Here is a 22,348-nt window from a genome sequence, read left to right on the forward strand (position 1 = left end):
AAATTGGTTTGGTTTGGTTCAGTTTTCTTCATGATTTTTGTCAAAATCAACTCAAATCAAACGTTATATTATAATTTGTTCAGTCACAATTTTGATGTGAAACCGATCCAATCTGTAGTGTGCCCACTTCTAATTTTGTGAAAACACCAAAAACCTGCGGGTAAGTGTAAATAACTCAAAACACGCCACATAAGGGTTTCAAGTATGTAAAACAAAGGTGGCAACGTAATAATGGTTGTTTGCCTCTTCTGTTTAGCGCGTAGAGAAGCTATGGCCGTACCCGTATTCTATTATGTTAATATAATGTCACTGAAATAGTTCAAAACCAAGTTCAGCGCCTCCATCAATATTTTCTTCTGCACGGAGTTTATTATATTATTTTCCTTCGCTCCATTTGGTGGTATTTGTCCAATCTCTTCGATTAGCTTCTCAAACACAAACACCCCTCAATCCTCAACATTCCCACATAGCTTTGTTCGCATATTCAAAACCCTTTCAAGATTCAGGGTTTGCCAAGATCCATATATTCCCATAAAGGCTGCGTCTGATTGTTCTACTCTACATTTCATTAATCATTTGATTCTTGATGACTTGGGCTCTAGGTTTTGGCGTAAAAGGTGAATTTGGGTTGGTGGGTATTTGAAGAAAGAGCAGAAGGGTTTGTTTATTTGTTGATGGTGGCTTTGTGATTCGTAGTGTGAACTGGTTTACTGGGTGTTTGATAAAAAGCTCCAGAGGGGTTTTCTTGGGGTGGAAATATGGGACATAGTTCGAAGAAGAAGAAGCGTGGAGGAGGAGGGAGTGGGAAGAAGAAGAAGGCCTTGAAAGATCATGGGGCTTATGTTGGTGGTGATGATAATGAACTTCTTTCTGAAGAGATCACTGCCTTGTAAGTGACTCTTCTTCTTAAACCTTTTTTTTTTTTGGTAAAGACTTCTTAAACCCTTTTCTTCTTCAAAGGAATTGACTCAAAACTGCATGGGGAAAACAATGTAATCATCATGAACATCATGGAATGAAAACTTGAACAGTTGCACACAACTGGATGTATATTTGACAACTTCCGATATGGTTCAAGCCTTCTAGGGCCTAGGATTATCAGAAATTCAAATGGATTAATTGATAAATGATTTTCAAATCAAAATGGAAACTGTACTTTTGAAAATAAATTTTGTTACACGAATTCAAACAATAATGTTCCTTTTTAAAGGTAAGGGGTGGGTCTTGTAACTCAGAGGACAAAATAATGAAATTCTTTTCATTTTACGATATTTTCGCCAATATAAACCTCTGACAGTGGTTTCAATGTCATCACTGAAATGGATATTGATTCGAATGCACTATCTGAATTGTGGTTTTTTCTTCTTTTGCCCTTTTGCACCGTATGCTAGTCACTGCACAAACAGAGCATGTTTTGCATGGGGGTTGCATTTTGTCCCATTGTGTCTAAAGCTTATCCTCTACCCATAATCACGTTGTATTATATTTGATTATCACACATTTTCCATCCGCTTCCTTCTCTTGTAGTTACTTTTGGGTATTCAAGGGTGCTAGTTTAGTCACCTTTTGGGTCATTTGAGGAACAGATCTGGATATTTTTTTTGGGTGTTCAAGGGTTCTAGTTTGAGCCTTCTGGGTTCTTTTCTCTGTTTTTTCTATTTTTAATGTAACTTTATGAGCTTCTAGCTCAATCGTTGGGAGGTGTGAAGGAGACTGTGGATTGGGGAGAGGTAAGATTTAGGTGATGCAGTAGATTAATGGTAATCTTTTTATTTGGTCCACTGTGAGCCTCCAAAACCGGAGAGGGTCTATTGACCTCAGGCATTTCATACAACTCAAAGGGATTATTCTATTTGACAGAATTATTATTTTTTTGTTTAAATTTCCCTTTTTTGTTCTTAGTAATTTCTTATGACTTCCTTACAGTAGGTGACATTTTCTAAATTTAAATCAATAATTTACGACTCAATTTGAGTGTTGTGCATTGTTTTTTTTTTTTTTTTTGTGGGTAAATGGTTACTTGAAGAAAGCTGTATCTTTCTAGAGCAATTTAGTGGTTTCTTTATTTGTTTTCCCTTTCTTTCGGGGTTATTTGAGTGCCTTTCCTCTTCTGTCCTCGTATATGATAATATCCATTATTTACCTGGACAAGAAAGACCGACCACAGAAAATGTTTCATAAAATTTTTGATGTCGGAAGATCTGATGGTTAAAACTTTTTATAGTTCTGCATTATCTCCTACCAAGTGTAATATTTTATTTATGGTAATGTAATTGAAGTAACACAGTTGGCTCTTCCTGGTATGTACAAAACCTACCACAAAATTCTATTACAAAATGTATTTCTGTTCCAGGGACAATAACCTGGATGGTTGTAAATTAATGTCTGTATATATATATTTTTTAATTATGCAAATTGTAAGTTATTATGTTTATAAAAATGCTGATGCTTGTGTTTGAAATATTCATGATAATCATCTAAGGAATTTAATTCTATCTCATAATTTTATTGCTATTCTTCTGTGACGTTTAGGTGTGCAATATTTCAAGACGATTGCAAAGTTATGTCTGGATCCCATCCTCAAATCATCATTAAGCTTAGGTATGTCTTATTTGTTTATAGATGAATGCAATGGATCTAGATTCTAGACTAGACTCCTCTTGATTGACTTTTGTTCTCTATTGTAACAGGCCTCACTCGAAGGATATGGGTTATGAGGATCTAGATGTTTCTGCACTTCTTTTAGTTAGGTAAGTGAGGTAAGTGAGGTTCTGTTCAATGTTGCTTTTACTTAAAGTTAATGCATATTGCTTCAATCCCTCTCATGGATCTTAATATTTTTGTTTAATAGGTGCTTACCAGGGTATCCTTACAAGTGTCCGAAGTTACAGATAACTCCTGAGAAGGGTTTATCACAAAGTGATGCTGACAGGCTGCTATCTCTTATTCATGATCAGGTATTATTCCTTAACCAGGATTTGATAAATCTTCAAGAAGTTCTTCTATACTGGAGTGGTTGATATGGTAATAAATGCAACTTTTATTTCCCTGAATCCTAACAACAGTATATGCCTTAGCGGCTGCTAGCCCATTGACCAAGTGATGTAGGACACAGGTGAATCGAGTGTTTAGGTAATTTAGTGGAAGTGAAAACAATGGAAAACAGAAAATAGAACAAACATGGATAGGTCTGGAATCACTCCAGTGGTTTGGCTTCACACCAAGAAGTCTCCAATCTCTGGAAAATAAGCTTTACTCAATATCTCAAATGTCAACTTCCTAATAAATTACATGAGACGGGTATTTATAGCAAACTAAAACCTAGAGACAATAGGAGAAAAAATCCCTTGCTGAAACAGAAATTCTAACCTAAATAAAATAGGAAACTTAGAAATCCTACTAAAATCTGGAAAACTTAAAAATCTTACTAAAATCTGGAAAACTTAGAGAACAAGTTAGAAACTAATCGCATGAATAAAAAATTGCCAGATTTAAAGACCAAATTAAATGACTTCCTCTCCCATCTCTTTCTTTTGTAAACCCTAATGGGTTTGACAAAGATGTCCTCATCACCAAGTTAGTTTTGAACTTTTGGTATAATGAAGTATAAATATGAGGTTAATTTTCCGAAAGGCCACTTTACCTGAAACAAACTGTGCTCTTCTATCCAATATTCATGTAAATATATACACTTGCATGGAGAATATCATTGGTTAGTCTTCTACATAATAAACTTGTTTGCTTCCAATGCCTTATTTTGTAGGGTTCTGTTCTATTCTTCTTTTATTTGTTCTGTTTCAGGCAAATTCTAATGCTCGAGAAGGACGGGTAATGATTTTCAATTTAGTAGAGACAGCCCAGGAATTCCTATCTGAAGTTGTGCCAGTGAGCCAATCACGTGGCTCGGTAAGACTTTTTAATCATCATATTAGTCCATTTGTTTGTGTGAGCAAATGCGTATACAAATGGTATATGTATTATATCGATATATTACATGTGTGAAACATCTTTCGTGCAGATCTTTTCTTCTTGTTCTGTTATTATACACTTTTCTTTTGTTGATTCAAATGTGTGTGCAATTCTGAATAAAGATGATTACTACTTGTCATCTTCAAGGTCTTGATTATTCTTGGATTTTGACATTCTCGCATTGGAATGCCAATCCCATGTTTTGTTATCTGTATTTTAATTATGGAAAGTACTTGAATTATAGACAAACAAAATTATTATAAAGATTAATTGCATTTTATCCGTATCATACATGATACTGTATGATACATGGTACATGATTTTAAGACAATATAATATTGGCAACTACAGAGACTACATTTTTTCTCTGTGTTATTTTGAATTTGATGAGAGATTTTTAGTTTTAAGCTTTTTCAACATGTAGAGACAAAACTTCACTCACATTTCTTAACAAAATTTTTGACTTTTCACTACTTCCCTACTCATTATCCAATTGATGGATTTTTTGTTATATTTATTTCAAATGGAAGGTAATATGTCCGACTATGGGTAGCAGTGCTCAATTGTTTCAGAAAGACATTGCAATTTCAAGTAACAAGAAGGGGCCTTTTGTTTATGGTTTCATAGACCTATTCAGTGGTTCTGGAGAGTCTTGGAATTGGGGTTTAGGAGTAGATGAGACCAGTGGGATAAATCCTTCAGTACCATCGCACACAGTGGATGTCTCCAAAGTCAAGCATGAGATTCAGGAAAAGAAACTTGATAGACATGCAGAACCTTTGAATTTACAAGATATAAAGAAAAGTTCATTACTTTCCTCTACTGTCAAATTAGATAGCCTTGAAGAAGACAGTGAAGATGGCAACAAGAGCATAGCTTCTACTGATTCTAGTAGATTTTTGTTGGAAGAATTGGTAGGCAATGGTGGTAAAGCTGAGAAAGAGGCGAGTAATATACTACCTTTTTTTGTAGATAATATAACATGCTTTTATTTGATTTTTAGTGCACAATTTTGCATGAATTTCACATTACATATATGTTCTTGTATTGTCTCTTTGTCATATTACATATATTGTATCCTTTTTCGTATTTACTCGTATCTTTTCAATATTAAAGTGTGACTAGAGATCTAGCAGCCTGTTAGAAGGCACATTAAGGAGATTTGAGGACAGATTATTATTTATGGTCTTGCTGTCTTTGGTTGGAGAGATATAGGAGGGCTTTTGTTTGGAAGGAACATTTTGTTTTGGAGTTGAAAGATCACCTTTTTTCTAAGCTTTATTCAAATTCTCTCAAAGGAGATATATATTTTCTTCTGCAGTAGATCTTTGGTTTTGTCTCCACTTCTACCATTTGTGCACTGAGCTACAGTTGAATTGACATCTTAATGCTCCAAAATGATTGAACCCTGGAGTTCTCTTGGTATGGTAGTAAAATGAATCATGCCCCAAGGCTGAAGAACAATCTTTTATTTTTATTTTGTGTGGATGAATGAAGGTGGAGGGAAGTTAGAACAAGTTATACCAGAAACCCATTGCATAGAAGGCAAAGTGACCTAGACAGCAGTTGTTCTTTCTGGACATTCTTGTTTGATAATGTCATTTCGGTTTTGCTGTCTGTTTCTGTATAGAAAGTTTGTTTTGGACATCCTTTGATACCACAATATACTTCTATCCTTTGACAGAATTTGGTTCTTGAGGAGGATTCAACAGAAGATGATTGCGAATTTGGAAGTGAACAATCAGAGTCACTCTCGTTTGCTTCCTTGGGTCATGATCAAGTGTCTCAAACTGTTAAAAAGGATCTTATAATGGTATTATCATGTATTCTTTTCTTTTGTACACACAGAATTTGATCCTAAACTTTCTATTGGGTGCTGTTTCCTTTTATTTTAGGTTCATCTGCTCCGTCTTGCCTGCACTTCTAAGGGACCACTGGCTGATGCTTTGCCACAAATAACCACAGAATTGGAAAACTTAGGGGTATGCAGTTCATTTCATCTTGTTTAGTTTTTGATAACTCATATACTTTCCAGATCTTGATCTCTGTTAATTTCATTTCCAGATCTTATCGGAATGGGGAAGGGATTTAGCATCTAAACCACCTTCACTTTTGAATAGAACATTTAATCATGCTTTTAGAGAACATATGGTAGGTCATCCCCCTTCTTCTTTTGTTTGCTGCTATGAACTGGCTTCTAAAATCAAATTCACATTACTACATGCCTTGTTAATTTTATCTAGGTTTCATCACGAGTCTCTCAATTTTGGGAACCCACATCTGATTTTGAAGGGCCAAGTACATCTCTCCCAAGCTCTCGATATCTTAGTGACTTTGAGGAGCTACAGTCCCTTGGTAAATGAAAATTCTTGTTTTTTTTTTTTTTTTTTTTTCATCATAGCTTAATTGTTGTTCTTTCAGTGTGTGTAGCTACTAGGTAGGTAGTTAATTAGGGGATCTTAGTTGGTTGAGCAAACTATAGTTTGGTTAATAAATCCAAAAAAGGTTTGTAGATCCCAGGGGGTGCCCATCCATGGTAGACTAAAAATTATTATGTGAGATAATATTTTACCGATAATGCATAAGAGGTTTTTGTGCCCAAGAGGAAATATAAAATTTCTTGTGTTGTTGATGTATGCCATGCAAAAGCACTTGAAAAGCAGCTTGTCATTGTAATTCTTGCACTTCATTTTAGCCTTGAAGGGTGCAAAACTGTTGCAGTGGCATTATTGTAACTAATAGGACAGCATCATGAAAAGGCTCTTGTGTAGAAATATGTAACTTCTCCCCTTCATTCTCCCAAGCATTTTGAGTTCAAAATCATAGATCAAAATGGATTTGAAAAGTTGATGACGAACAAGTAATATTTGGTTAAACTGGTTCAGTTGGATGAAGTTGAAGGTTATTATTATTATTTTTTTCCATAGACTTTTGGGTTTGAAGGTACAGGTGTTGGTGGATGATAAAATGATGTGGATGCTAAATCCACATCCCTCAAGGGAAACAACCAGAATACTATTATTCATCTCAAGTGGTGAGTTCGGAACCTCCTAAGTTGGCAAGATTATCCATAGTGGAGAACGCCATTAAAGGCACGAGGATTCATGTGAGTGTTGCAAGTGAAAAAGCAAAGGGAGAGAGTAATTCATTTCCTACTGCGCTATTGGATAGCGAAAGATATAATATCAGTTTTCTTTCCTCTATTTGGTGTTTATTGGATTGTGTCAGTTATTACAAATGGAATTGCTTGGAAGTTGTACCCTTTAGTTTGATTTATTGTGCCTGGGGGAGTAAAATTGCTTATAAAGAAAGAAAAAAAAGCTTAGAAGGCGTCAAGGTAGGTTTCTGTATATAGTTTTTTGTTTCCTTTAGCTTGGCGAGGTATGTGTTTCTACTTGATGTGGAGGCGGTTGTGTTCGTGCAATAAGAATAGTTTCAAGTGTTAGGAGCTTCCAAACCTTAGTTCTGGCATTTTTTTTAACTGACCATTATTGATTTCCTCTGTGCTTACTGGTTTTTATGCTTCTTGGACTTATTTTCTGGTCTTCATGGATGGCTTTGAGTTTTAGGAGCATACATTTTCTTTTAATTTTGACATATTGTTTCTCACAATTTTTGAGGGGTTTTCTCTTGTATATTCTTCTCTTACTTGCACTGTACATGACATAGTTTTTAGTTTTTAGTTTTCTAAAGAAATTTAGTTTTATTATAACCGGTGAGGTTCTTTTCTCACACTGGTAACAGGTCATGGAGGCTTTGGCCATGTTGTATTGTGCAAAAATAAACTAGATGGAAGGCAGTATGCAGTGAAGAAAATTCGACTCAAGGATAAAAGCCTGCCAGTTAATGACAGAATATTGAGGTATATTAATGTTTGCCACAATCTGATTGAAATTTAGGGTCATTTAGCTTAGACAAACTTATATCTTTTCATGAATCATATCTCAGATTAATTTGTGATGTGTGAATGGGTTTCTATTTTTTTCATTTTAAAATAATATGATACTTAATAAATATAAAAGGCAAAGTATGCATAATTCTGTTATGGAAGGAAATTAATCATGGAGTGAACTTTGGTTACTGGGATTAAGGAGGTTATAATCAATTCTGTAGATTCTTATAGAGTTTTTAAGTGACATGCTGTTGTAGACTTCATAATTTCTGTTATGATTTTTGTATTGGGCCAAAGGGATGACTTTTGTAGACTCCACATAGTTAAGTGGACAACCTTTGAAGAACTTTATGTCGAGTCTGATAGAGTGGGGCAGATTTCTTTCAAGTATTTTTACAGATTCTTGAAGAATATATTTTCTCTCATGTTTAGGTGATTTTTTGACAAATAAATTTTAAGATGTATCTTTGGCGGAACTTAACAGTAACCTAAAGATCTGCAACCCGTAGGCCTGGTGGGATCAGACCAATTATCTTTTGGCCTGCCCCAACCTGCGAGACACGTGTCTAAGCCCAACCCATAGCCTAGATTTTATACCCTTAACCCTTTTTGTTTTCCGTATCTTTTTTTTATTCATTTTCCTCTTTATGTTTTTTCTCCTACCATTTTTCTCATTGATACTTGTTAGTTTGTTTTGTATTGATAGTTTTTTTTTTCTTTCTAACAAACTTGTTTACTTCTTTAAGCTCTTACAAACCTTTCTTGTACAATTATTTGTATTCAACATTTTTTTCGCCCATTCATACATTTTCAATCAATAAAACGCTTCAACACAATGTTTAAATCTTTCTAATATATTATTTAGCTATATGTTTAAAATATGTAGTTGAACATAAATTTGGTCCGCTATTTTTTTCCCCATTATATCTTCTAACTTTGTTCATGGTTTAACTTTGGCGAGATACTTAGGGAAGTTGCCACACTTTCTCGTTTGCAGCATCAACATGTTGTACGATACTATCAGGTAAAACCTTTCTTATTTCCTGCTTTTGCATTGTGGCATGTATCTGTCCTCAATTATGCAATAATTTCTTTGTTGTTTTTAGCTTCTATGAATTTGTATATTCGATATTGTCCTGGCTTACATTTATTTCAAAGCAGCTTGCCACTTTATTTGGGTGACTATTCTTTAATTAGAAAGCTATTTGCTGGCAATCTTTTGTTTCCACAATGGTCCTAATATTTGCAATCATGTGCAGGCGTGGTTTGAAACAGGTATTGTTGGTGCTCATGGTGATACCACTTGGGGTTCAATGACTGCAGCCAGCTCCACTTTCAGCTTCAAAGGTACAAACTCAGCAGATGCTCTTGGGCATGAGAATAAGCTTGAATCGACATATCTGTACATTCAAATGGAGTATTGCCCTAGGTAAAACTTCTATTTAGATTCAGTTCTTGTCTTAAGATCTTCTCAAAGAATAACATTTATGATGTGTAGTGATTGATTAGTTTTCTACCATTTGCCATCTTTAATTACTGAAACCAGGTTCATCCTGGTATGTTTTGCGCCATTGCATTACCCTTATTTCTTTATGCGACTGAGAACATTAAGCTATGCCAAAATTTTGTTGTCAGTAAAACTTTTTTATTTTATTATTACCAACCTGATCTGAGTCCAAGTAAGGTATGTGGTTTATTGGTTGAGAGTTCATCATTTCTCATAGTCTGTGAATAGAAACCTGCTAATACGATAACATTACTAGGCTTGCAAACATTGATCGGGAGTGAGTTGAATTTTTAAATATATGAAGTTTAATACTGTCTCAATGTAAAATAGGTAAAGGTATGCAAGATTGAAAAAAATTGTAATCAATAATAAGCGTACAAATGAGATGCACGAAACTGTCTCTACCGACCCACTTGTTTTTTGGTTTATTCTCTATCATCCCTTGAACTATGTAGCATGTCTAGTTTAGCTAATTATCTGCAAATGACGTTGGTTTGCCAACAACCCCTTATTGAACAAAGATGTGTGTTTTGGTTTTCATATGGTTGAACTTAAGATGATTTCAGTCCGTCAATTTGGTTTCATAAATCCCTTAAAATTTGTTTGATTGCTGAATTTTCTTATCATATGTCGTTTTAGTTTTTTATGTCTTTTTTTGGTATGGTTTGAAGGACTTTACGCCAGGTTTTCGAGTCGTATAGTCGTTTTGACAAAGAATTAGCATGGCATTTGTGTCGTCAAATTGTTGAAGGCTTGGCACACATACATGGACAGGGAATCATTCATCGGGACTTAACCCCAAGCAACATATTCTTTGATGCACGCAATGATATTAAAATTGGGGATTTTGGTCTGGGTAAGTTCCAGATTTTGTAATATTTACTCCTTAGTAAGTGTTAGTTTGAGAACTATGCAGTCCAATTTTTATGTACCTGCAGTCAGGTCTTTTTAAAAGCATTTTGTCAAGAATGCCAGAGGAAATTCAAATAAGCTTATTGTATACCAACTCTTATAACTATGAGAACATGGTTGGAAAATGCATGGGGATGAGCTTCACACTTCATGACTATTTTCTGTCGAAAACTACTGTTTCAAATGAAAGTCTGTTTCTTTTGGACATACCAATTTTCCTTTTGTAGAGGAGTCTCCTGGTTGATAACATGAAAACTATTTACACACATAACTCATGAATTTTATACTCAAAGATGTTTGCTAAAAGTCAAGATTTGTATGCTTACAATAATGTAATTTGTTTTGTTTCAGCCAAGTTTTTGAAGTTGGAGCAGTTGGATCAAGAACCTAGTTTTCCTCCAGATACAGCTGGGGTTTCTCTTGATGGTACTGGCCAAGTTGGTACATATTTTTACACTGCTCCTGAAATTGAGCAAGGATGGCCAAAGATTGATGAAAAGGTAAATGTTTGATTGTACTTATTTTTGTTATTTTTTTCAATAATTTACAGCTTTAAGCTTCTGCTTCAGCTAGTTGTGCTTCAGCTTTAATTGCATGTAATTTGTTTTTATTCAACATAATATCAGGTAAACATCATTGAGTCAACTTGGATTGCAGGCTGATATGTACAGCTTGGGAGTTGTATTCTTCGAGCTATGGCACCCATTTGGGACGGCAATGGAACGACACCATGTGCTATCTGATTTGAAACAGAAGGGCGAACTTCCTCCTGCTTGGGTTGCTGAATTTCCTGAACAGGCATCTTTGTTGCGACGCTTAATGTCTCCAAGTCCATCAGATCGTCCTTCTGCCACAGAACTTCTAAAGCATGCATTTCCACCACGAATGGAATCCGAGTTATTAGACAGTAAGTGGCAATTGTGATCTTTGTATTTACCTTATTAAGCTAATCTAAGTAGAGGAGTGAGCAGCTTGCAAGCCCGGTTCATTTGCACCTCTAACTATAATGTTCCATTTATTTAAAAGCTCTGCTATGCTTCTTTGATCTAATTGCAAAATAATATAGCTGTAGTTGTTGACTCTGTGATACCAAGCGTATATTTAACATTTAAACATTTGTACAACTTAATTAAAATACCTTTAAAAGGCCAAACAATAATAGAGGATAAATGAGAATAACCAAGTAACATAATGTGATAGACAGGGTTTCCAAGTTCCAATACTCCTCTCAAGCTGCGGGCAAGATGTCCTTGAAGTGCAGCTTAACTATAGAAGCCTGAAGTAAGACGACTTAACTGGTTTTGCAGACATATTAGCTCTCTGCTTGAATGGTGGAACAAATGCTAAGGCAATGACACCAAAGTGAACCTTCTCCTCTAATAAAGTGAATATCAGCCTCCATGTGCTTCATTAACTCATGTAAAACAGAATCCGAAGCAAGTATAACGGAAAACTTTTGTCACAAGATAACGTGGTTGAATTCGTTGCTGTAAATCCCAGCGCATCAAGAATTGATCAAAGCCATAAGCCTTTGCATGATAACAGAGGATCTAGAGACTACATGTTGCTTTACTGTTCCATGAAATAACAGTTATTCCCATGGAGGGTATATAACATTTATATGGACCAATGATTTATACATGCACTAGCATAGTTCACATTAGTGAAACATGAGCATGACTTCAAATAACGTAAAATGTGGTGAACATCCAAATGAAATGTCCAAGGTAATGTGTCTAGCCTACATCCAAGAATCCCAGTATGCTGTAGCAAGCCCAAAATAGTGCTCTGTGATAAAGATACTACATGAGTCAGCTTGTCCAGAGGATCTATTCATTTTTTTTTTCTCTAATTCGTCAGTACTTCATATGTGTTCAAGTCCTAATAACCTTTTGGAATCACTCCATTCTGTGGGGGATATTTGGTCATCATGACAGTTTCCTTTCTTTCATAGTATTTACAGATATATAATTTGTTTTTACCTAGTGCTTGTCCAGCATGTGCTCAAAGGAAGGATGGTGAAGATGTTTCTTGTGATTCATAATATTTACGCTTGTTCTTCTTTCCAAGCATATGTAGAATTTTATAACTGATTCAAGATGATTTTTGAGTAGCTTGACTAAATGATTTCCTCAATATGATCAGATATTTTACGAACAATGCAAACTTCAGAGGACAGAAGTGTATACGATAAAGTTCTGAATGCCATCTTCGATGAGGAGATGTTAAGCATGAAAGATCAGCAACATCATGATGGAAGATTGGGATCTGTAAGTGATATTTCTGCTATTCAGTACGCGGATTTACACACTGAGGCTCGTGATTATGTTGTTGACATCACAAGGGAGGTGTTCAGACAGCATTGTGCGAAACACCTTGAAGTAATAACCATGCGTTTGCTAGATGACTGCCAACAGTTCAATAGGTTCCTCTCTTGAACTCTTTGTAGTCATGTTTACTATAATGTTTACTGTTACCTTCTCTTTCTTATTATATGCTAGTTCATGCTAATTATTTGTTATATCTTACAAGGAACACTGTCAAACTTTTAACCCATGGAGGAGATATGCTTGAACTTTGTCATGAGCTGCGCTTGCCTTTTGTTAGTTGGATGATCTCCAGCCAGGTATTAAACATATCAAAATAAATATGACTTTTTGCTTGTTTTTCTTATCCCTTTCATTCTTGTTGTCCAGCATCCACCAAATTAAGGTTTTTAGTTTTTAAGTCAAGTTGTTATCCCTTGGCTGATCGTGCTATCCTAATTTAACTCTCACGTTTTTGTGTCATGTTCTGCACCTTTGAAGTTCTGCTTGGGTTTTGTTATTTTTCTTCTGGAAGCTAAGCATATTTATATACTAAGTAGATATTGTCCATGCAATGCATAGATTGGCAATATTATCAGAAAATAAGTTGTGTATTAAAAGAAACTAGTAGGTTGATAAATGGTTGAAGTAAAAACAGTAAAGTGATTTAAGCTGTTTATTATATATGCTAGAAATGTAATTAGCTCATAGAAATTATCTTGTAGGTAGGTATTAAAATATAATAGAAAATGATATTTGCTAGAAGATCGAAGAAGATCAAAGTTCTGAAGATAGATCACTGCCAACAGAAAAAGGAAAGATGCATTTGATCCTGATTTGAGCTGGAGCTGTAACTTTTATTTGTGTTGGGCTAGTAGCTTTATAGCATAAATTTTTTTCGAAGATAAGAGCAGTATAATGTTTCCATCAAACAACCAATGCCTAGTTTTAATCATGTATTCCACCGTTGCAAAGTCCTGAGGACTTTATTCAGTTGACAAGGATTTCTGTGGAAGAGGAAATCATTGTTTTATGCTCAACTGAGATAGGTTTCTTTATAAGATGAAATCGTTGCTTTATACAGTTTATATTATTCTACCTGCTTCTTTTGTATGAAAAATTTTAAGTTAAAGTCAGGGGGCATAACTTGGCCATTCTACTTGTAGAAATCTTCATTCAAACGTTATGAAGTATCATATGTGCACAGAAGACCCATTGGACATTCACCCCCAAGTCGCTACCTGCAGGTATTATTAAATGGATGTTTCTTATAGGTGTCGGTCTATCTGTCTCTCTCTCTCTCTCTCTCTCTCTCTCTCTCTCTCTCTCTCGTTATATTTTATCTTAATAGAATTTTGATGTTTATGTTCAAAAGTTTACTGTACTTTCTCAATGATTTTCTGTCTAAGTTGATGTAAGTTGTGGGTTTATATTACTACCTTTACTGTCAACAGGGCGACTTCGATATTATTGGAGGTGCATCAGCATTAACAGAGGCAGAAGTAATCAAGGTGATACATTATCTGATTTATTTATCTATATGTGTGTGTGTGTCTGTTGGTATGCATGTGTGCATGTCACACGAATGTTTGTGTGAACTTATTTGTGGATATGATGTAAACTGATGCACATTCTTTTTTATATTTTATGAAAAGTCCAAAGACTCATTTTGATTTTTATTTCTGTTTTTGTAAAATAATAATTGCGGTGTGGGAACATTAAGAAGTTATGCAGTTATTTCTAAAATGTCTACTGCTGTATGCATTGTAAAAAATTTATTCGTCGACAGACCAAATTCTTTTCCTGGTTATATACCAGAAAGGGATCACTGTCAATACCTGAATATTTTGGAATCTGTTATACTGAAAGGATTAAAGCACAGGGGTACTTCAACATTTTGTTTATTCTCATCTTTCCCAAAAAGTACTAAGAATTTCTGGGATGTAGTGAATCCAAAGCGAAAGTGATGTGCATGTTATGGTATTGATATATATGTTGCAATCTTTTGCAGAGTAGCGTCCCCAATTTAATTACTTAATTGTCATGTTTGTTTCAGCAAGTACTACGGTATTTCTGGCCAATATTTATTTATTTGTTGGCAATTCACTGGCATGCACTGGCCAATGGTTTGTGTGGTAGCATATGCTTACTAAGTGTGTCTCATCTTGCAGGTGACAACGGACATTGTTGCTCGTTTTTTTAATTCAGATTTTTGTGATATTCATCTAAACCATGGGGACTTACTGGAAGCAATTTGGTCTTGGGTAGGAGTCAAGTCAGAGCATAGACATAAAGTAGCAGAGGTAAACAATTAATGTATTCGGGACATTTCCGTAAATGATCTGTGTGTGTATTACCATTAATGATACTCATTGATGCTACCCTTAATGAATGAAGCTCCTGTCTATGATGGGCTCTTTACGTCCTCAATCCTCTGAGCGGAAATCCAAATGGGTGGTAATCCGGCGTCAGCTTTTGCAGGTTTGATAAAAATGTACTTACACTTTCTAGCCTGTTAACAATTATAATTGGAACTACCGACTTCAGCAGACCAGAAGTCTTTATGATTTGCTATATAGTTTAACATGTAGAAACCAAATAGGATTTGTAGCTGGTGTGATTAGCTTGCTATATTTTTATTTATTTTGTCTTCAAATTTAGTTCAGGTTGTGCATGGAAACTGATCCTGCATTTTTAGGAGTACTTTATTTTTTCCCATCAATAGTGAAGTGAACAATGTAAGGATTGTGAAATGCTTTTCCATGGATCTACTAATAAAGAGGATCAAATTATAAAAACTCAGTATATTTTTTTATGGGAGCTGATTTTCCCGCTCCTCTTTTGATCACTTACACTCCTTTTTTGGTTATAGTAAAAACTATTAAAAAACAAAAGGGAGTGTCAGTGGACAAAAAAAATCCCCACCCTTTATAAGGAACATACTTTCAGTAATAAAAACAGGGGAGAAGTTGTCCACTGGACAAGCAGACTAAACAAGTACAACAGTAACTCAGATGAAAGCATCCTATCATTACATGAATGAAACCTAAGATACAGCAGCACTCCAATCATGAATAAATACCGAAAAGAAATTCCCTAGACTATAAAGTAACTGACACCCAAAGGTAAGCCCAAAAGAAACTCTATCCTACAGATGATCCACTCCCTCATCCCTTGCTCCTTCAATTATCCTTCCATTCCTCTCCAACCACACTACCCAGAATTGTCAGCACAGCAGATCTCCATACCTTTTTTATTTTTCTAAGTAAGTGATGTAGTACAGTCCGTAGGTGTTAGATTAAGCACTTAAACAAATAGAACAGAGAAGAATATAAGAGACCAAGGAGAAGAAATATAGATCGAAAGACAAGATAAAGGGCAGAAACAGTAGAACAAAGAAGAATATCGGAGGTCAAGGAGAAGAAATATAGATCGAAGGGACGAAATCAGAGAGTTCTAGGAAAAGGTTTACTCAACATTCAAATCTGAATTTTAAAGAACTACACGGGGGTGTTTATAGCAAACTAAAACCTAGACATAATAGGATAAAAATCCCTTGCTTAAACAGAAATCTTAACCCAAATAAAATAGGAAACTTAAAACTAGAAATCTGGAAATCTAGAAAAGTAGAAATCCTACTAGAATTTGGAAAACTTGAGAATCTAGGAAACTAACAAATACATTAGGAAACTAATAAATTTAGGTCCTACGCGTCCTGCATCACTAAGTTTCTAAATTATAGAAACTTTGCCTCTGTAGAGAAAGCTATGGAAGTGCTTCCTTCGAGGGGCTGATTAGGATTTAACCAATTTTTTAGCCCCAGTAGACTACGCCGTTGCCCCTCTTTGAGCCCCATTAGACTCCAGCATAGCCTTGAACTTTAAGGGTTGGACTTAAATCCTATTTTGGTGAATCACTGGAAGGAAAAAAATACCTTTTGCTAATTTCGTAAACTGGGTATTGTCCATTATTTTCTATAAAATAAGTTACTCGAAGGTTGTTTCTAGGTAAACATATCCTATGTCTTCTTTTAATCCATGTGTGTTAGTCATTATGTTAGTTCTCTTTTAGAATATGCGAAGCAAGGGTCCTAACAAAGTTCATATGCCCCTTATCCCTTTTATGAAAAATACCTATTTTAAGTGCACGAGCTAATACTTTCATCAGGGACATTGTCCAGTTGTGTTCTTCCAAATACCTAGCAGGAATATAAAGCGCCTTGGTGTTCGGAAGCATTTTGATATGTCCAATGAAATAAGTTATGCAGGTGGTTTAATTTTACTGTGGGTTTCTAAGGATTAAATAGCTTACATTGCTTCAAGTTCTAGTGTATCTGGCATTTTGTTATGCTAACATGTATCACTCAGTCAATTGGCAGATCCAACTTGGTCAATTGGGATTCATAATTCAATTGACTGGCATCTAACTGGTTCATACTAAAACAAAAAGGTTAACAACACAAAGCTACAAAATTAATTGCATCAACACATAAAAAGAACACTAATCATTTAGGTGGTTCAGAAACTTTCTGACATCCACCCCCATCTCTCCCTCAAGCACCCATAAACACATATAAATGTATGAGCTTCTCATATTCCATTGAGTTTATGCTCGAATTTTCGATGCATCTAACAGATTTCATATGGTTAAACTAGCATAAAAAGAGTTATGTCAACTCATTTGTGAAATACATGTGAAAATAATTTATTGCTAAATATAATATGAGCAGAAAGGATTATATATTTTATTAATTATTTCCTTTTACAGGAACTTAATTTACCAGAAGCTGTTGTAAACAGGTTGCAAACCGTTGGTTTAAGGTTTTGTGGAGCTGCAGATCAGGCACTTGCTAGACTGAGGGGAGCCCTGCCAACTGGTATTATTGTCATGTTTGATTATACTGTTATACATGTACATCAAATGAGCAATGAGAATCATTTGCAGAAATTTAATGCAGATAAACCAACGCGGAAGGCACTTGATGAGTTGTCAGATCTCTATAGCCACTTGAGAGTTTGGAGGATCGAAAGACACGTTTACATAAACCCACTTATGCCACCAACTGAGGGTTATCACAGAGATTTGTTCTTCCAGGTATCATATCTTTAGATTTATGCTAATTTTCCTTTTTCTCTCCCAAAGAACCATAAGGATACTTAAGTATTTCCTATCATGAAAAGTCAATAAAACTTATTCAAGATATGCATCTATGAGACAGTAATGCTAGTCCTGTAAGCATGTAGAGTCGTTGAGGATTCACCTGAGTGAAGCATGGATGGCTGGTATGATCTTGAGCTACAGTGAGCTCGTAATAAAATTCTGTTATTGTAAGTTTATGGTTAAATCTTGATGTGAACTAGCCAGAACTTGAATGAGAAAGTGAAAGTGACACATTGATTGAATGAATTTTTAGCTTGTCTACACACAATAAAAACAATGGACAGTTGAAGTGTGCATGGATTGATCCATTACTGAAAATAAAAATGTTTTACAACCAAATGGGTGTTTACAAAATAACAACATCGAACTGATCATAGCAAATTACATTTTAATCAAGCTACTTCAATCATGTGATAACACAAAAAATTACATAGATTTCCAGATTACACTGATCTGTCAGAACATTAAGAAAAGAATTCACTGCCCCCAAACATATAATTTCATCTCAAATAGCAGTTAAGTACAAAATAAAATTAGCAAATAATTCAAATACTACAACTTATTAGAACACGAATCTGAAATTCACACATTAGTTTCCTGATATATGTACTCTATGTGCATGCCCCTTTTGTATTTGCTAGCATGTTCAAGTAATTTTGTTTTTTTTATTATTATTTAGAAACATTTTTTATTAGGAAATATGATAGAACATAAAAAGCAAACAAGGAGTCCAGCAACAAAAGGATAAAACTGTTTGAGTGATTTTGTTTATAAGAATTTTTTGTAATACATGTCCTATCAATATTCTAGTACATGATTAATAATAAAATATATATGTTCTCTCATACCAAGAGTTGATGAGAAATGAAATTTCTTTTTTTTAAAAGTATTTATTAAGAGTTGCAATTTCTTTCCCAGGTATATTTAGTGAAGGATAACAATCCTGGATCACTTACCGAAGGTACACTGCTTGCTGTTGGCGGTCGCTATGACTATTTGCTTCGTCAAATGTGGGGTCTTGAACATGTAGGTTATACACGTTTACTTTCTTCTAGTTACCTTTTGTTCTTTACAGCAATACTTGCCATTACTGGAAAACACAAGATTTTTTAGTATGTAGATGCAGGTGAACAGTTGAAATGTGCTTGAGCTCTTTCGCAACTTTTGCTACTGCCCTTAATAACTACCTAAATTACTCAATACAGAATTTAGAACTGAATGTTAATATACCTCTTTAATGTGACTGTCGCATGGAACATTATACTTGAATTCTTCTTTGTTATAAAACTCCACATGCTCCTGAAGTACTTTGACTATGTGAAGGTTCATGTAAATTAAGCAATTGGATTATACGAAGAAATCAGGAGGTTTACGATAGCAAATCTTCCGTATAATGCATTAAGACACAAGCAATGTGTTGAAGAATTTTATGATTATTAGTGGCTGTTATAATTCAAAGTGTTGCTGAGTTATTCTATTTGTTTGAATATGCAGTGGAAGTCATCTTTTCTCCTCCTCCTTGTATCCCTCGATACATGATTTTTTTTTAAAAACATCTTTTAACATCTCTCTTAGTATAACCAAGCGGCTCAAGCATCAAATTTTATCTTTCTTCTTGTATTGGTTCTCTTTTTCTGTTGTATGGTTATTTTTCGTTTTCAACCATATTTCTTGAATTATACTGTGTTTAATTTCGGGTGATTCAGTCAGGGAAGTTGTTTACCATGCTAGTGCTATTTCAGATACTCAGAGATATTGATATGTTTATTAATTTGTCACATTCTCTATTCTCAGTTGCAATTAATATTGCATTTTTTTTAAATGGCGTATTATCGTAGAGGTTTATATCTAAGACTTGCACCTAGTTACGATGTGTCTTGGAAGATTTTGGTAGGTCTTGCATTTCCTTTATAGTGAACCATTTTGAAAGGTAATAGGAAAAATATTACTGACCATATAAAAGATATTTATGTTACACTTACGTCTAACCTTTCTCTTCTTCCTACATTGATAATGGTTTCTGTTTTCTGTTTGTCAGAAATCAAGCCCTCCTGGTGCTGTTGGAGCCAGCCTTGCATTAGAGACAATAATTCAGCATTCTCCCGTCGATGTTAAACCAATCAGGTAGATGTTTACTTGTTTGTTTATTTATTCTATCTTGTAAAGTTGCCATCATGGTTCACTATCTTTAATTTAATAAATTTCTGTTCTATTTTCTTTATTTTCATTCTTGCAGATATGAAGTTAGCAACGATGTTCTTGTTTGCTCGAAAGGGGGTGGTGGTCTATTGGCAGAGCGCATGGAACTAGTCGCTGAGCTATGGGAGGAGAACATTAAGGTTTTGAGATGGAATTTTTTAAGATTTAGGCTACAGAGTTACTGGTAATTGATGGTTTGTGCTGACTAGTGAGTCTTTTATCTATCAGGCTGAGTTTGTTCCAATACCAGATCCAAGTTTAACAGAGCAGTATGAATATGCAAATGAACATGATATAAAGTGCCTTGTCATCATAACAGACACAGGGGTTTCACAGAAAGGTTCTGTTAAGGTAATATATATGTGCTGATGTAGAAGTCTCATTTTATATAAGGTCACAGGTAGCCTTGTCAATATGGTATGCAAATTACATTAAACACAAGTTACACAACAGCTTGATGTTATTGTGGGAGGGGCACAGAGTCATATGGGAATGTTATATAGTCTGCTATGTTGTTAGACTGTTAATTGGGCAATTCATGTGTCTATATGTGTGTTTATATTGATACCGTAGTAGACTCTCTGGCAAGAAAACATTATTAAATATATTTATTTTAATGACTATAAAGTTCTCCATGACAAGTAGATAAATGTCAAGTAGCATCATTCTCAAATTTCATGCTATAAAAATGGGAATTTATGTCTCTCTAGCCATGTATAATAACTTAATAATTATGGCACCAGTGGTTGCCCCAAGTGGTGGGCTGTTAGGAATTTTGCACTAATCCTGATTTAAAAAGAGAAAATAAATGCACAAATTAACACATGCAAGGTTTATGTGGAAAAACATTGGTAGCCCAAAAAACTATTTTGATTGTAAAAATGTCCATTTTTTTATTGGTAAGGCCAGAAAGAATTGTTGTAATTTTGACGAGTTCCAAAAGGCCTGAAAATTTCAGAGATTTGACTCATTTAATGCGAATTTATAATGTTTCTCTTTAATCTGGAGGTTTATCTTAGTCAAATGGTTTCTATATTGTTTTTTGACATGTTGAATTCATGCATTAGTTGGAAGTGGTTCTAGTAGATTTATCTAATGATAAGAATCTTTTCACTTGTTGTCTCTAGAGTTAACTTTTTCTTTTTCTGTATGTTCAATTATTACTGTGTTATTCAGTCCAAAAAAATTAATATTAGTACTGTGTTATTTTACCTTAAGTAGTGAAAATCTCAAATGGTTGACAGTGTTATCCTTTTTCATTGCATCTTTATGATAGTAATTCTCACGAGGCTCACAAACTTGTAGAAGTTTCTGATTGCGTCAAGTAATTAATATGATAAAGAGCACTCTAGAGATTTATGAATTTTCAAGAAACATAAATAGCATCCTTGAAAATTCAATAAAAAATGAAAGATCTTGATGGTGACTCTGGGGGCTGTTTTGAGAGAATTTCTTCTCCCCAGATCTATTATGGCTGCACAAGGATTTACTTATGTCAATTGCACCTTTGATTCTGAAAAACTTGTATTCATCCTCTGAATTAATTTTGGAACTGACACACATTATGCCACTAATTAATCGACTGTATCTCCAGGTCCGTCATCTTGAACTCAAGAAAGAAAAGGAAGTTGAAAGAGAAAATATTGTCAGGTTTCTGCTGGATGCAATGGCGATACAATTTAAAAATCCTTCCATTTGGAATTAGGCTTGTCCTTCCAAAGCAGTACTTTTCTGGTGAGTGATTCAGGGTGCTGAAATATCTTGCATAATTTCTTCATAAAAGCTTGCTTGTGAAAATAGTCACAACAATAGTACAATAGTAGCTGTTACTATCTGTGCCATTTATAGCTGCCTTTATATGGTGTATACAATTGATTATCCAGCTCTTACTCTGTTTCCACATATTGTTCAGTTTTCCAGCAACCCCGTTGACTCCAGGAGAACCACACTGTTGATTGAGTTATGGCTCATCTTCGGAAATCGAGGAAATCAACATGAAGTTTTGCAGCGTTTTCTATTCTTGTCTGAAGAGTTTTTAGGGTTCCCCACTTTGTATTTGAATTTGCAAATTTGTATATATTTCGTAGGTCAACTTGTTTAATGAAACAGAACTAGAAATTATTGAGAGACAGATAAATTTTTTGTTCTTGATATGTTAAAAGCGTTCTGCAACAATATGTGAAAAAGCATCTCCTTCATTTGGCCTGACATGAACTTTTGAATTATGGCATGGTTACAGAGCACTGAGTTCTCATTCACTTTTATTTTTATATTGTTTATTATTGTGCGGCTAACTTACTAGGTTTGTATTTTTTTTGTTTTCCTGATCTCATATTGATTGAATTTTGTATGCTTCATCCTTTGATTTCATATATAGAACGGGCCAAGCAAAAGCCTTGATTT

General features: G+C 34.7%; 1 protein-coding gene across 2 annotated transcripts; it reads left to right on the plus strand.

The window, feature by feature from the left end:
• The first annotated feature begins 256 nt into the window (after nucleotides 1-256).
• Nucleotides 257-22,153, plus strand: GCN2 (protein kinase family protein). Of its 2 annotated transcripts, XM_021957675.2 has the most exons (30): nucleotides 260-889; nucleotides 2,533-2,601; nucleotides 2,691-2,750; nucleotides 2,852-2,957; nucleotides 3,802-3,906; nucleotides 4,500-4,913; nucleotides 5,654-5,782; nucleotides 5,865-5,951; nucleotides 6,034-6,120; nucleotides 6,213-6,324; nucleotides 7,714-7,831; nucleotides 8,831-8,885; nucleotides 9,121-9,290; nucleotides 10,040-10,224; nucleotides 10,632-10,780; nucleotides 10,938-11,187; nucleotides 12,426-12,705; nucleotides 12,813-12,906; nucleotides 13,753-13,833; nucleotides 14,041-14,097; nucleotides 14,758-14,889; nucleotides 14,984-15,067; nucleotides 17,354-17,462; nucleotides 17,544-17,680; nucleotides 18,665-18,772; nucleotides 19,785-19,870; nucleotides 19,983-20,085; nucleotides 20,174-20,296; nucleotides 21,540-21,679; nucleotides 21,858-22,153. In XM_021957675.2, exons 1-29 carry the CDS (start codon nucleotides 759-761, stop codon nucleotides 21,648-21,650), a joined length of 3,732 nt encoding a protein of 1,243 aa, XP_021813367.2. In that variant the 5' UTR covers nucleotides 260-758; the 3' UTR covers nucleotides 21,651-21,679; nucleotides 21,858-22,153. The 2 variants fall into 2 exon arrangements, with proteins under 2 accessions (XP_088102560.1, XP_021813367.2); XM_088246434.1 differs by lacking the exons at nucleotides 18,665-18,772; nucleotides 19,785-19,870; nucleotides 19,983-20,085; ... (1 more) ...; nucleotides 21,540-21,679; nucleotides 21,858-22,153 and having other exon boundaries at nucleotides 257-889; nucleotides 17,386-17,462.
• The last annotated feature ends 195 nt before the right edge of the window (nucleotides 22,154-22,348 follow it).

The sequence above is a fragment of the Prunus avium genome, chromosome 1 (genome assembly GCF_965620075.1).
Source record: "Prunus avium chromosome 1, drPruAviu1.hap1.1, whole genome shotgun sequence".
NCBI lineage: Eukaryota > Viridiplantae > Streptophyta > Magnoliopsida > Rosales > Rosaceae > Prunus > Prunus avium.

Excerpts from the sequence above, each read along its gene's own strand:
- GCN2 (XM_021957675.2), top strand. The coding sequence starts at position 759 with ATGGGACATAGTTCGAAGAAGAAGAAGCGTGGAGGAGGAGGGAGTGGG. Across the intron at positions 11,188-12,425 it reads GGAATCCGAGTTATTAGACA|ATATTTTACGAACAATGCAA; the intron begins GTAAGTGGCAAT and ends CAATATGATCAG. Across the intron at positions 15,068-17,353 it reads TCCGGCGTCAGCTTTTGCAG|GAACTTAATTTACCAGAAGC; the intron begins GTTTGATAAAAA and ends TTCCTTTTACAG.